We start from the raw sequence: 16,545 nt of genomic DNA, 5'->3' as shown, positions 1-16,545 counted from the left end.
TGCCTTCTTGCTCAAGATTGTTATTTTTTTTTTTAATTCTATGTTATTTCAATTTTTTCCTTAAAAAAATGAAAAAACAACAACAACCCCCCCCCCACAAAAACAGTGTTGGCTACCTCCTCCCCAACCTCTTCCACCTACACCGCTATGTCCACCTCCACCTCTATGTGGACCTGCACCTCCTTGTTCAAGATTGTTGTTTTGTGTTTTATTTATATGTTATTTTAAGTCATTTCAATGCCAGAAAAACAAAAACAGTGTGGGTTACCTCCACCTCCACCACCCCATCCACCTCCTCCTCAACTTGGACCTCTGCCTTGTGATTCAAGATTATTATTTTTTTAGTATATATTATTTTAAGTCATTTTGCTATACATATTTGTTTGCAAGGCAATTGTCTTGCTCTTACACCAATTTTGCTTCCTTTTGCAGCCCTCTAGCCTTTACTACGACCACTTTACAGCCATTTTACAGCACCAAAGTTCAGTTCCCCATTGACTTCCTACAGTTTGGCAGAACCCCACGAACCCGAACATCCACTAGTCCGCTAATCCCTAATCATAAATAGAGATGAGCGAACCAAATCCTAAAAGTTTGGCGCTCGTACCAGACAGTTAGTGTTCAGTGCTAAACGCCAAACCCGTACTTCTCCGGAAGTCCATTTTAATTTTCAGAGTTCTGGGAAAAGTCCAGGGGAGAGAGATATTTTTTCCAACTTCGATGTCCGGGTGAGTATTGTGCCTAAACCAGGTACCAGAGCCTGAACTTCAAAGTATCCACTCATCCCTAATCATAGCTAGAGATGAGCGAACCCGATTTTAATTGTTTGGTGTTCGTACTGGACAGTTAGTGTCCAAGGGATGTCCATCCAGCACAGAGATAGAGAGAGAATATTTTTCAGCCTCTAATGTCAGGGTTTGCATGTTTCTAATGAGGTTCTGGTTAAAGTTCTGGTGCCCAAACCCAAACTCTAGAGCAAAGTTCGATCACGTGCCAGAACCCTAATATTAGCCACTGCGCCTCTCTTCTAGAAGAATACATATTCTAATTGTGAGTTTTTTATTTCCTCCTTATTCATTATTTAATTTGTATGTTATTAAACTAAATTTAAAGTGAATAAAAGCAGATAAACGGTACTCCGCTCAAGATAAAAAGGCAAATGGATCCGATAAAAGCAGACAGAACAAAAGTGTTATGTATCTTATTAATGGAAAGTCTGTCTTCACTAAATACAGATTTTACCTCAGAATTGAGAATTTTGATAAAGACTGATCAACTTTTAGCAGAGAAAGAAGCAGATTTCTCAGATAAGATGTATTACAAAGATGTTTATTTTAATATGTATTATTGATTTAAGGAATAACAATTAAAACAACAGTTGCTCTTTGAGTTAAATTTATTTTGTTTCATCTTTTTTGTAATTCGACAATGAAGGCATGTTCTTAGCCTAATTCTTAATTTGCGACTTTTCAAATTATTGTAAAATATTATTTTTGCACAGTTGAACATTAGGTGTATGACATTTTAGAGAATCGTGAGATAAAAAGAGGCAAAAAAGATGCAAAACACTTGATTACCAGTCTTGATGAATGGAGAGCTGGAGTAAAATAGATCAAATTAATGAAGACATATCATTTAGCTACTGAGCGCCATCTACAGAAATGTACATGAACCAGGGGCTGGAGTACTTTTCTGTCATAATTTACACAATTTACGTACTTCTTACAGTTCCAGCAAAGTGGATGGGATTTATAGAAATCTCATAACCATTGTTATTCTTTTAACGCTGCCCAAACTGACCAACGGTGCATTTTTCAAATCCGCAGCATGTCAATTTCTCTCACGGGTACGCTGACTTTTCTGTGTGGAATTTCGTCATAAATTTTCTCTAGGCGTGGAAATTTGGTGGTGCAAATGCATTAAAAACGCATGTAATCCGCACCTTTGTATGTCAATAACATTTTGTCAACATAAAAAACAGGAAGTATTAAGAACAAAGCAGCTTTATTTAAAGCATGACACACTAACAGAGTCAAAGGACGCAGTGTCAAAACATGATAAAAATGCATGTTAAAAAAATGCGCACAAAAATGAAATGTAAACTAATTTAAATAATAGGTGCAGAAATGGTGCAGAAATTCTGCAACATCAAAAACTCATCAAAAGCTCATCGTGGGAATGTAGCTTTAAAACATGAAAGTCGCAAAATGTTCAACTGCGAGTTGCAGTAAACTTTCACAGTCCGTATCTATGAACTAATCCAATATTTACGGCCAGAACTGTTTATCTCTCTCCCAAAGTAATAGCTCTGCTTTACGTCACCTGTGTCATCTATTACATTATTTCTGTGTCTCATTGTGTATAAATATGTCTCTTCAGATTTTGTGGTATACTATGCCTGATGAAGAGACCAGAGTAGACTCGAAAGCTTGCAACTTGTTACAATCTTTTCAGTTAGCCATTAAAAGGTATCAACCACTGAGGACTCTCAAATCTTAATATTTTAGTAAAAAGTTACGAATTATCCAGCAGTTTTACTCTAAAATTCTCGTGAATCTGATTTATGAATTGTATCCAAAAAGAAAAGTCAATAAAAAACACCACAAATAATGAATTTTGACTAGAGATGAGAGGACCAGTAAAAAATTAGAATTCGCCGGTTCAAACGTTTTTTTTCCCTGGGAAATTCAAATCGCCGAGAAGTTATTGTCAGCTAATTTAATGTCCCTTATTATGGTCGAGGGTCTGTCCATACCCAAGAGCATAATAAACGTAATATGTAAAAGATAAAAAAAGCCTTACTCATTGCATCTTTGGACTGGCAACAGCAGCGCTGAAATCTTCTCAATTTTAATGGATCATTCCATGACATCGTGGACTGTGACCTTTGTAGGTGCACGTGATGAACCCTCCTGGGCCTAGCAAACCCGGAAGCCTAGGCCTAGCAACAAAGGCCCAGAGGATTTCAGCGCTGCCCTCACCAATCCAAAGATGGCCTCTTATGGTTGAGAAAAGGAGCCATTATTTTGCTCAATCCATGCAGAAGCAAATGACCAAAAATCCACATCTTGTTCAATGTGGATTTTTGTAAAATTCGACTAGAATTTCAGCTTAACCTGGAAATTTTTTGAAACAAGAAATAATGGTTTGACATGATGTTGTTTTCTCCATTTTTGGTGTCCACACTATGATGGATGATGGATCATTCACAAATATTATAGTTTTGCATTTTTTATTACTTAGTAAATATGTCATATATGTTATTCATCATCGCTAGGAATATTTCATGTTTCTTCTTTCTGTAGATGCAGCAACTGAAGTTCACATCACCGTGAAGAATAAAAATGAATTCACTGAATTGATCTGTGAATTCCTCAGCAGCCGACCGGATGTAACTCACTACACCTGGATGAAGGATGGATCTATATTACAGAATGAGACAGGGAAGACTCTGATCATAAACAACAATGTAGAGAACTCCGGGAAATATTCATGTATCACTCACAACAATGCCGGGGATTCCTCCTCTGACATCTATCATAAGAGTAAGTGTTCTCCAACCAGAAAATGACATAAAATCAATTTCTGCACAAATGTTAGCAAATATTTCCTTTAACAAAATCAATTAACTTTTTTTACCTTGATTCATTTCATATTAACGAGAAATAAATAAAAATCAGTGAGATTAATTTTTTGCCTGTGTGTCATCTTCTTCACATTGAATCCAGCCATGAATAGTGGCGTACCAAAACACACGGCTGTATGGGGGGGCCATCATACTGTTTGGAGGGCTTCATGGGGGCCAATTAAACTGACTGGAGGACTATGTAGGGGTCAGCTTACTGTTTGGAGGGCTATGTGGGGGACATGATTCTGAGGGAGGACTATATGAGGGCCATCATACTGCTTGGAGTGCTTCATGGGGGCCAATTAATCTGACTGGAAGACTATGTAGGTGTCAGCATACTGTTTGGAGGGCTATGTGGAGGACATTATACTGATGCAGGACTATGTGAGGGCCATCATACTGTTTGGAGGGCTACATGGGGGCCAATTATACTTATTGGAGGAATATGTGGGGGACATCATACTGTTTGGAAGGCTATATGGGGGCCATTATAAAGTTTGGAGGGCTATGTTGGGGACATTATACTTTTTAGAGGGCTATATGGTGGCTATTACATTGTTTGGAGGGCCATTAAAAAATTTTGAGGGATGTGTGGGATCCATCATACTGTGTGGACATTTGTGTGGGGGCTATCATACTGTAATAAGGGGGATTATACTGTATGAAGATCAATTGTACTATATGAAGGGCCATAAGACTGCATAGAGGGCTATGTCATGACCATCATACTGTATGTTAGGGACTATGGAGCCCATTAAACTGTGTTGTGATGACTGTAGGGTCATCATACTGTGCATGTGGAAGGTACTGTGTAGGAATTCACTTTGGGGGTATTATACTGTGTTTGGGGGCAATTTTGTTTGCATCAGACTTTATGGAGAGATGTCAAATAATATGAAATCGATTTGCTCTTCTCTAAATCAAATATATGTCCATGAAGTTGGTAAAACAACATTAGTTAAACTCATCATCTCCTACATGACACAATTTGCAAATATTTATTTGGGGATGAAAAATGGTTTCTTTTTCATATAAAACTTAATTTAAAGCATTTACAGCACAAAAAAGCCCATATTTATAATCCTTCAATTTTTATTTTGGTTGAATTGTTTCCTCTTATAGTTACAATTTTAATCAATTGTTTCTGTATGTATTCATATAACTATTCAGGTTCCAACAATTCATCTACAAACAGTTATGGACTCATTATCATTCCAGCAGCAATTGTGACAATTTGCCTAGCACTGCTTTTATTCATTCATTGGAGGTAATGTATAATAATAATTCATATTCATTTATGGCTGCAAATTTTTAAATCATTCCACATCATCCTACCCCCTGTTAGGTACAGCACAGGCAATCAGTCGATCGCTGCTTGAAGTTTCCTAAGGGAATTTTTAAATAAAGTAAAAAGTGAATTTAAAAAAAAATATATATATATATATATATATATATATATATATATATATATATAAAAAAAATAAATGAAAAAAACACAAAAGTTCAAATCACCCCCTTTTGCCCCATTACAAATAAAACAATAAAAAATACACATATTTGTTATCGCAGCATTCAGTAATGTCCAATCTATCAAAATATAAAGTAAGGTAATACGATTGGTAAGCACTGTAACAAGAAAAAAATAAAACCGCCAGAATTCCATTTTTTCTTGGTCACCGCAGCATAAAATACAATAACGAACGATCAAAATATCATATCTAACCCAAAATGGTATCAATAAAAACATCATCTTAAGGCGCAAAAAAAGGTCTCAAAAAATGAGAATGTTCCGGGTCCAGGAAGTTGGCAACAAGTTCAAAAACTTTTATTCATGCAAATTTTTACATTTTTTTGCACCTCTTAATTAAAAAATTAACTACAAATGTTTTTTATCAATGTACTCATACTGACCTGGGGAATCATAATGGAAAGTCAACATTGTTAATAAAAAAAAAAACAACAACTGTGGAATTGCCCTGCTTTTTGAATTTCACCTCAATTAAGTTTTTTTTTTCCGTTTTCCAATACACTACATGGTAAAATCAATGGTATTATTCAAAAGTAGAACTTGTCCCACAAAAAACAAGCCCTTATATGGCCATATTGATGGACAAATAAAAAAGTTATGGCACTTGGAAGAAGGGAAGGAAAAACAAAAACGAAAAATAGAAAATGACCCGGAGTTGAAGGGGTTAAACGTAGGATGCAAAAAAAAAAAAAATTAAAAAAAAATCCTTATTCTTACCTTCCCTCTCAACTCTCCAACCCATCCGTTCCTCACCGTTACCCATTTGATAGTCCCCGCATCTCCTCTTCACTGACGCTCGCGCTCTACTAAAAAGTAGAGACTTCCGACTTTGATGAGGCCCAGGATGGTTCTGTCCAAGCGTGTGGAAGATCACAATGTCATTATGTAACAATATGTACTATGACCGTTATGGGCCTCATAAGAGCCAAAAGTCTAAAGCCCCCATCTCAAATAGCGCGATCGCTAGCGAGATCGCTGCTGTGTCACGGTTTTTGCACGATTGCTGCAAAGTGTCCTGGACCATTTTTTGGTCGTTGCCCTCCCGCTTTTCAGCACACATCGCTGTGTGTGACCAGCGGGAGCAGCGATCAGGCTGGTAACCATGGTAAACATCGGGTTACTAGGGGCACACGCGCACCTAGTAACCCGTTGTTTATCATGGTTACCACTCTACTACAGTGAGCGGTAGGTTACCGCTCACTTTAGCAGGCTCGTAACTATGATAAACAACGGGTTACTAGGTGGGCGTGTGCCCGGAGTAACCCGATGTTTACCATGGTTACCAGCCTGCTCCTGCTTCAGCAGGCTCGTAACCAGGAGCAGGACATCATGGAAAGATTCTTGGCACGATGTCGCTGCTCCCCTGATCGTTGGTGAGCCTGCCTGTTTGACAGCTCACCAGCGACCACATAGCGAAGCAGCAACGATCCCTGACAGGTCGTATCGTTGTCCGGATCATTGCAGCGTCGCTAAGTGTGACGGGGCCTTAAGACTCATAATGAGCAACGAAGATCAGAAGATGTGGTAAGGACTGGACGGGTGATGGTGAGGAACAGAGGGGCTGGAGAGGTGAATGGTGAGTTGAGTAAAAGGATTTTTTTCTCAGCCTTGTTATGGCCCTCTATGGTTCAGAAAAATGGAAGCCAGTGGTGCTATATACGTGATTAAAATGCACAAATGCTAACAATTTATATGTTTCTTCATCTTTTTATGTATGTACATTTTACCCACTGAACCAACTTTAAAAATGATTAATATTTTCTGTTTTCTTAGAAAAAAACACAAGAAACTGGAGACAACAGAGGTAAGTGACATGGTAAAACCAAAAACAAAGTTCCTTTCATATGACCCAATTGAGTCATGTAGATATTATACTGTAGAAAGGTTTCTCATTTATAATAAGTAACTGAGATTAATTGGTAAAGGATAGCTCTTTATGTTGTGTGCAGTGCTGAGCGAGCACTAAAATGCTCGGGTGCTCGAAGCTCGGGCCGAGCTCGCCGTGATACTCGGGTGCGCAACCCGAGTAACGAGCCCTATGTTTGTCTATGGGAGATTCGAGCATTTTTGCAGCGGCACCCCGGCAGTCTTTTAAAAGCCTAACAAGTGCCCAAAACGATAGTGACAGCGCTCAAATGACATGGGGACAGCATGGGAATCGCCCCAGGAAGCATTTATGACCCCAAGGTCACTGCTGTCACCAACGTGGTCAGAGGTATTAAGCTGCTTTTAAGGGCTCACAATAAAACGTTCAAAAACGAAACTGAAAGTGCTTTCCTGTGAAATATGTTAAGGAAGTTCCTTTCCAGGGTAAAGACTTGTGTATAAGGTAAAATAAATAACCAAAAAAAAAAAAATACTCCTCCACACCTTGGGCTATGTTCACAAGCAGCATTTTTTAAGTGTTTTTGCACTTTTGTATTACTTTCAACCGTGACAAATGCATTCACCGGGAAATGTCATTTTAACATTTTACAACCTTATCTGGCCATGTGCTTTGTGTGACACATGCATACAGTGCTGAAAAGACATGAGAACAGCATGGGGAAGACCCCTTGAAGCATCTCTGACACCCAGGTCACTGCCTAAAAGTGTGCCCATCAGAAGTCATCCTTGCCGCATCAGAAGATGCAGACTTGCATCTATCCCCGTGCAAGTTCTTGTCCCAGGGCACTGTTCAATTGTTCCTCCCCCAACACTTGCAATGCAAGCGCAAATATGCAGCCAACCACCCACCCACCCCCAGGCTGCAATACCATACTGCTTGCTTGCACTTGAAATTGGGCCTTTTAGGCATGTGGGGGCGCAATCTGGCCACCATGTCATGGCTGCGTTGGCGACCTGGTATCCATACGCAGTCCCCAGCCGCCCGGCAACCGGGTGTCCACACTCGGTCCCCAGCCACCAGGGGGTGGCCGGGTGTCCATACTCGGTCTCTAGCCGCCCCGCGGCCGGGTGTCCACACACGGTCCCCAGCTGCCTAGGGGCAGCCGGGTGTCCATAAACGGTCCCCAGCCGCCCCTATTTCTCCTTGGAACATCCCCCCACACACTTTTCTTAGCCTGGCCTGCTTTAGGGCAGCATTGGACGAGCCCACCTGAGAACCAGACTCCTCCGGTGGGCCCTGGCTTCTCCATCAGGGGAGTTGAGAGTGCCAAGGTGAGGACCATGATGATGATGATAGAAGTTAGCATCTGCTTTGTTTTCATGGAATGAAAGCACATGTATGTATTAGCGGCTAGGCCTGAGGTGGTCAGCGTTTTGGCGCATATCCTACCTCCTCCGAGGATTGCTGGATGTGTTCCTGCTACTATCCCTGTTCATAGTTATAGGGCATACATTGTGTGTAATGCCTACCAAAAATGTTGAGGCTCTCCAATGCCCCTTGGAAATGACATGGAGGTCAGAGGGCCTTAACTAAACCGTTTTTCCATTTATAGCAACTGGGTCTCCTGTACACAGTTGGCCTAAGCAGTGAATGGAAGGCTTTCCAAAAATTATGACGACCTGCAATGGCCCTTGAAACAGACGTGGATTGCAGCGTACTAAAAACTTTCTTCCCATTATTGGGGAGTGGGTCTCCCTTAGTTTTCGCCTTTTCATTGAAAAGCAAAAGCTGACTATAATTAGGAGGAAATGCAATGCCCGTTGGAAGAGTCGTGGAGGTTAGAGGTAATTAAAAACAACATTTCAATGCCCCTTGGAAGAGCTGTGGAGTTCAGAGTGGCTTAAGAAGACGCTTTTAATGCCCCTTTGAAGAGACGAGGGGGTCACAGTAGCTTAACAAGACGGTTTTAATGCCCCTTAGAAGAGACGTGGAGGTCCCAGTAGCTTAACAAGATGCTTTTAATGCCCCTCGGAAAAGTGGTGGAGGTCACAATAGCTTAACATGACGCTTTTAAAGCCCCTCGGAAAAGTGGTGGACGTCACAATAGCTTAACATGATGCTTTTAATGCCCCTCGGAAAAGTGGTGGAGGTCGCAGTAGCTTAACAAGACGCTTTTAATGCCCCTCGGAAAAGTGGTGGATGTCGCAGTAGCTTAACAAGACGCTTTTAATGCCCCTTACAAGAGCCATACAGTACAGCATCTTAAAAACATTATTCCCATTATGGGGGAGTGTGTCTCCCATAGTATTTTCTTATGCCTTCCAAGCAAAAGCTGCAAAAAATTAGGACTGAGGAACTTGCAATGCCCCTTACAAGAGCCATGCAGTACAGCATGTTACAAACATTATTCCCATTATTGGGGAGTGTGTCTACCATAGTCTTTGCTTATGCCTTCCAAGCAAAAGCTGCCAAAAATTAGGATGGAGGAACTTGCAATGCTCCTTACAAGAGCCATGCAGTACAGCATATTACAAACATTATTCCCATGATTGGGGAGTGGGTCTCCCATAGTATTTGCTTATGCCTTCCAAGCAAAAGCTGCTAAAAATTAGGATGGAGGAACTTGCAATGTCCCTTACAAGAGCCATGCAGTACAGCATATTACAAACATTATTCCCGTTATTGGGGAGTGTGTCTCCCATAGTCTTTGCTTATGCCTTCCAAGCAAAAGCTGCCAAAAATTAGGACGGAGGAACTTGCAATGCCCCTTACAAGAGCTATGCAGTACAGGATATTACAAACATTATTCCCATGATTGGTGAGTGGGTCTCCCATAGTATTTGCTTATGCCTTCCAAGCAAAACCTGCCAAAAATTAGGATGGAAGAAATTGCAATGCCCCTTACAAGAGCCATGCAGTACAGCATATTACAAACATTATTCCCATTATTGGGGAGTGTGTCTCCCATAGTCTTTGTGCTTATGCCTTCCAAGCAAAAGCTGCAAAAAATTAGGAAGGAGGAACTTGCAATGCCCCTTACAAGAGCAATACAGTACAACATATTAAAAATTTTATTCCCATTATTGGGGAGTGGTCTCCCACTGTCTTTGCTTATGCCTTCCAAGCAAAAGCTGACAAAAATAAGGACGGAGGAACTTTCAATAATGGCAACACGGACCACGGTCAACCTGGTGGTATAGTGGTGGTGGAGGCTGAGGATAAGGAGAAGAACATAAAACAGCCGAAATGAGGAAGCGTATACCCATGTGTGGGTGTGAAGCGGTGCATGTGAATACACCTCCCAAAAAAACACAGTGGATTTGACTTTATGTTACTCTGCTGTCATTTGGTGGTGATGAGAAGTCTGGCCCAATCCAGCCCTTGTTCATTTTGATAAGGGTCAGCTTGTCAGCATTGTCAGTTGAAAGGCAAGTGCGCTTATCTGTTATAATTTCCCCAGGGGCACTAAAAACATGCTCCGATAACACGGTAGCGGCAGGGCAGGCCAGGGCCTCCATGGCATACAGAGCTAGTTCATTCCAAGTGTCCAGCTTCAATACCCAATAATTAAAAGGCACAGAGGAATCACGGAGGATGGTGGTACGGTCGGCAAGGTACTCTCTCACCATCTTTTGAAACTTTCCACTCCTTGTGAGAGTACCCCGCGCCTCGGGGCCTGTAAGCTGGGCGGGTCTCAGATAACTGTCCCAGAACCTTGACATTGTTCCCCTGCCTCTGCTGGATTGGAGTTGCCTCTCTCTCGCTTGTACACCTTGGTTGGTCAACAAACTGTGACCTCTGCCGCTAGCATGTTCAGATGGGTACTTTTTTAACAGTTCTGCAGCAAGGGCCTTCTGGTACTGCCCCATTTTTGTAGACCTCTCCACTAGTGTTGAGCCACCCCCATAGTCTTCGAGTTCGGTTCGGTTCGTCGAACACCCGTATGTTCGCCGAACTGTTCGTCGAACTGTTGGTCGAACACCTTCGAACACGATTAAAACCAATGGCAGGCAAACAAAAACACATAGAAACACATAGAAAACACCTTCAAAGGTGTCCAAAAGCTGACAAACTGCTCAGAAGACACAACTAACACATGGAAAAGTGACAAGTACATATAGTCATGCGAAAAGAAAAGAGGTGGAGGAGTAAAAGGAGGGGGAGACACAGATATAGGCATGTCATGCCCTTCTAAAACCAAAAAAGTGCGAAGCCGACACGGCCAGTCCGTTCCTGCCCGTGCGACCTCCGTGTCGCCGGGTTTGTGCCAGAGCTGCGGTGAACCCTGATTGCCAGCCCCCCTCTTCCAATACTGGTGCCTGTCCGCTGGTGGGTCGAGCGAGCCCCCCAGCGGTGGAGGCAGGTCTAATATTTTTAATTTAAATTGTCTCTCTAATTTGAATGAGTACACTTTAAATCCTTTTACAAGGATCTATTGGAGGGCAAGTCTCATGCCAGCAGCCGCGGTAATTCAAGCTCCAGTAGCGTCCACTAAAGCTGCTGCAGTTAAAAAGCTTTTATAAGGATCGAGCTTGGCGGTCCACCGCAAGGCGTCCTACCGCCAGTCCCAGCTCCTGTGCCTTGGGGTGCCTCCCTGAGGCTCTTCACTGAGTGTCCCGGGGGCCCGAACCATTTCCTTTGAAAAAATTAAGTGTCCAAACTACAGGTGGTGTAGCTTGCTTAAGAGCTGGGATAATCCGCTGACTAGCAGACACTGCTACTAGGCAAAAAGTATTTCCTGGGCTAGAGGCAGTTAAAAATTTGTAATTAGATAATCTCGTTGGATGCTGAGAAAGCATTCCATAGAGTGTCCTGGCACGCCATATATTACTCTCTTAAAAAGCTTGGGGTAGGGGTCTAGGGGACCCTTTTATAGCCAAAATCACGGCCCTGTATCGCAATACGTCACCTAGGCTGAAGATAAAAGGAACATATTCATCACCTTTCAAAATCACCAAAGGGACAAGGCAGGGATGTCCTCTGTCCCCTCTCTTATACATCCTAGTGATGGAGCACCTGCTCTCATCAATTCGCCATAACCCCAATATTAGGTGGATTGAGGTGGGAGGCACTGAGTACAAGTGCTCTGCATTTGCTGATGATGTCCTAGTATATATCACTCAATCCCATATATCCATCCCTGCTGTTATGGCTGAAATAGATCACTTTGTTACATGGTCAAATTTTAAAATCAATGCTGCGAAATCTGAGGCCCTCGATGTCTCCCTCCCTAAATCCCTACAGGATTCCATCCAGTCCAACTTTCCCTTTGCCTGGCCCTCACAGGGTACTTAGGAATTCGTATTCATAGAGACCTCTCCCGTCTATGTTATCTTAATTTTGGGCCCTTTATTGAACAACTCCATACAGACCATGGTTGGCAAGTTAGAACTGTAAGATTCACTACGTGAACCACTGGTGTTTTGTGGAAAAGCACATGTACACTGTGTTCCAAATTATTACGCAAAAAGTTTTTAGGAGTGAAAAGGTAAGAATTTTTTTTTTGTCAGTTAAACTCATTGATGGTGATGTGTGTCAGGGCTCTTTATATCACTGTAAGCAATTGCAGACACCTGTGCTAATTAGTTTGGCTGGTGTGTCCAATGAAAGGCAAGACTACTTAAGAAGGCTGTCCCACATTATTAAGCAGTCTACATTTTCTACCAAAATGGGAAAGAAAAAGGATGTGTCCACAGCTGAGAAGCAACAAATTGTGGAGTGTTTAGGTCAAGGCATGACTACAATCAACATTGCCAAGACACTTCATCCTGATCATCGCACAATCAAGAAGTATGTAGCTGATTCACAGTACACACGTGTGCGTGCTGATAAGGGAAAATTGAGGACTCTTTCCTACAGGCAATTACGTCAGGATAAAAGAGCAGCGGCAAAAAAGCCTTGTCATAGCAGCAGACAAGTTTTTGAAGCTGCTGGTGCCTCCAACGTCCCCCGAACAACAAGATGCAGGGTCCTTACAGAGGTTTGCAGCTGTGCGTAAGCCATCCTGTCGACCTCCTCTATCCACTGTACACAAGCAGAAACAGCTCCAGTGGGCCTAACAATACATGAAGACTGACTTCAAAACTGTTTTGTTCACCGATGAGTGCCATGCAATGCTCGATGGTCCAGATGGATGGAGTGGAGGATGGCTGGTTGATGGACACCCCATGCAAACACGGCTACGGAACCAACAAGGAGGAGGTGGAGTAATGTTTTGGGCTGGAATCATGGGGAGAGAGATTGTTGGCCCCTTTAGGATCCCTGAAGGGTTAAAGATGAACTCCATAATGTATGTGGAGTTTCTCAAACAGCACTTCCTGCCATGGTTCAAGAAGAAGAACCGTGTATTCCGCAGCAAGATCATTTTCATGCATGATAATGCACCGTCTCATGCTGCACATAACACATCTGCATCTCTGGCTGATAAGGGCATAAAAGGGGACAAACTTATGGTGTGACCCCTATGCTCCCCTGACCTTAATCCCATTGAGAACCTCTAGAGCATCATCAGAAGGAGTGTCTATGACAGCGGGAGGCAGTTCACACCTAAGCAACAGCTCTGGGAGGGTATTCTGTCCTCATGCAAAACAATTGAAGCAGAAACCATCCAAAACCTGACAAATTCAATGGACGAGAGAGTTCAGAAGCTCCTTTCGAACAAGGGGTCCTATGTGCAAATGTAACATCACCTTGAATAAAGTTTTGAGTTGAAAACTGTTTGATTTCAGTTTGTAATAACCTGCTAATGCTTATAATTTCAAAAATGACCATTTTTTTTGTTCTTTATTAAAATGAAAAGGTTAATCGAAGAGTGTGGAGGATCTAAGAGTGTGGCAACCCAGTAGTCAGGATTATTTCGAATTCTGACAATCTGAGGGTCATGTTGCAGGTAGTGCAGCAAGAAGGCACTCATGTGTCTTGCACATCTAGGAGCCCCAAAATTATTTTCTGGGCTAGATGCAGCTAAAAATTATTAATAATTTGAAAGTTGGTGGAGCTTAGTATAGATGGCCTAATAGAATCAGTACTGCAAACTGCTACAAGGCCCAAATTATTTTCCAGCCAAGATACAGATAAACATGATTAGTAATTTGAAAGCTTAAAACGGTTGGTGAGGTGATTTTAACAAATCATCAAGCTTTTACTCTCCCCAGGATGACACAGGGGAAGAAAAGTCGTTTCGGATCCATGATTTGTTCATCTTTATGAACGTGAGTCTGTCTACATTATCAGTGGAGAGCCGCGTGCGCTTATCTGTCAGCACACCACCAGCAGCTCTGAACACACATTCAGACAGAATGCTGGCTGCGGGGAATGACAAGATCTCCAAGGCGTAAGTGGCGAGCTCCGGCCATTTATCCAGATTGGAAGCCCAAATAGAGCAAGGGTCCAGTGACACAGTCATGGCTTCAATGTTTACTTGGAGATAATCCTGTACCATCGTCTCTAGGCGTTGACTATGTGTCAGACTTCTTGTCTCCTGTGGCCTTGCAAAGGATGGGCTAAAAAAGTGGTGAAATGATTCCGCAAAATTGATGTTACCAGCAGATACTGTGTTTCTGTTACGGTTTGAGTGCTGAACACTCGATGGTCCCACGATTGGCAAGTTGGAACTGTGAGATTCACTAAGTGCACCACTAGTGTTTTGTGGAAAAGCACAAGTAAGATTCTGCAACAGTCCCTGCTAATACTCCTGCATGCGTGCATCTCTTTCTATGGCAGGAATAATTTCTGCAAATTTACTTTTGTACCGGGGATCTAACAGTGTGGCAACCCAGTAGTCAGGATTATTTCTAATTCTCACAATTCGAGGGTCATGTTACCGGTAGTGCAGCAAGAAGGCACTCATCTGTCTTGCGCATCCAGGAGCACCAAGTCCCTGTTGTGTTGGTGGCGAGGTAACAATAATGCTTCCTTCCTCTGCCCTCTCGCCCCCAACCTCGCACAACAGAAATGTGATCAAGGTCTGCCTCATCTGATGAGTCTTCCATCAGTTCGTCCTCCACTTCTTCCTGGGCTCCTGCACATTCCTCACTAGTTTGGCTGCTACCATGCGCCCTGGTAAAACCATCTCCTCCACCCTCACATGCCTGCCGCCTTGGTGCTGCCGACCGTCTGGACCTTGCAGATGTTAGCCCTTCCGCATACAACTCCTCCTCCTCTACTTCCTCCACCTCCTCTTGTGCCACCACTTGACTCCGAATTCTGTTTAACATGTGCTCCAGCATGTAAATCACCGGAATAGTCATGCTGATAATGGCATCGTCAGCAGTAAACATCTTCGTCGCCATTTCAAAACTGTGCAGAAGGGTGCATAGGTCCCTGATCTGAGACCACTCCTCCAGCGTGATTTGCCCCACCTCTGGATCTCGTTGGCCCAGGCTATACGTCAGAACGTATTGCACCAGGGCTTGTCAGTGCTGCCACAGTCGCTGTAACATGGGCAGAGTTGAATTCCACCGGGTAGGCACATCGCATTTTAGCCGGTGAAGTGGCAGGCCCAACCACTTCTGTAGAGATGTAAGTCGCTGAGCTGCGGGATGCGAATGGTGGAAGTGAGCACACAGCGACAGTGCCCTCTGCAGAAGGCCATCTAGTCCGGGATAGTGGACTAAAAATTGCTGGACAACCAGGTTCAACTCGTGAGCCATACAAGGCAGATGTGTGACATTGCCACGGCGAAGGGCCGCACCCAGGTTTGCAGCATTGTCGCACATGGCCTTCCCTGGTTTCAGGTCCAGTATAGACAACTATTCATAAAACTGGTTCTCCAGAGCTGACCACAACTCCTCAGCTGTGTGACTCACATTTCCCAGACATTTCAAAGTAAAAACCGCCTGATGACGTTGAAAACTGCTGCCAGCATAGAAAGGAGGTGTGCAGGATCCCTTCTGTGCAGTTATAAAGCATGTGGCATGACCAGACAGGCTTTGGGTCCAGGTGGAGGACCGAGAGGAGGTTGAGGAGGCAGAAGCAGTGGAGGAACTTCGAGATAAAGAGGATTGACGCTCACCTCGTGGGGACAGCAAGACTTGGACAGTAGCCCCTTGTCCTGCTGTCACCATAGTTACCCAGTGCCCTGTCAGCGACATGTAACTCCCATGTCCATGCCTACTCGTCCAAGTGTCTCTGGTGAAATGCACCCTGTCACACACAGAGTTTCTCAAAGAAGCAGTGATGTTGTGTGCAACATGCTAGTGTTTCTTTGAGAAGTAGTGCCGACTGGGCATCTGGTACTGGGGCACAGCGACGGACATAAGGTCTCAAAAAACCTCTGTGTCCACCAGGCGGAAAGGCAGCATTTCTGTAGCCAAGAGCTTGCAGACGGTGAAATTCAACCTCTTAGCTTTCTTATGGCTAGGAGGAAATGGTCTTTTACTTGTCCACATCTGAGCGACTGAGGGCTGGCTGTTGTGCTTAGACGGGGTTGAGAAGGGTGTCCCCGGAAAGCTGCCAGTCTGTGAGGAAGATGAAGGTGGACATGTTAGGTTGCCTTGATCCAAAGGTGGTGCTATCGATGTCGTACAGCGCTGAACACCAGCTGGTGTTTCCACCTCCAAA

At 43.1% G+C, this 16,545-nt stretch overlaps 1 protein-coding gene across 1 annotated transcript in view; it reads left to right on the top strand.

The window, feature by feature from the left end:
• LOC141172993 (B-cell receptor CD22-like) overlaps positions 1–16,545 on the top strand; it is a 151,212-nt gene that overhangs the window by 122,504 nt on the left and 12,163 nt on the right. Inside the window, exons 6-8 of the mRNA XM_073657608.1 lie at positions 3,306–3,545; positions 4,799–4,895; positions 6,930–6,960. Coding sequence (XP_073513709.1) covers positions 3,306–3,545; positions 4,799–4,895; positions 6,930–6,960 — 368 coding nt within the window. The remainder of the gene's footprint in view (positions 1–3,305; positions 3,546–4,798; positions 4,896–6,929; positions 6,961–16,545) is intronic.

Source organism: Phyllobates terribilis, unplaced genomic scaffold (genome assembly GCF_046119375.1).
Source record: "Phyllobates terribilis strain yellow unplaced genomic scaffold, ASM4611937v1 Scaffold_12__6_contigs__length_324123572, whole genome shotgun sequence".
Classification (NCBI taxonomy): Eukaryota; Metazoa; Chordata; class Amphibia; order Anura; family Dendrobatidae; genus Phyllobates; species Phyllobates terribilis.
Note: the sequence above shows the minus strand (reverse complement) of the source record. Positions and strands in the feature narration are given on the sequence as shown.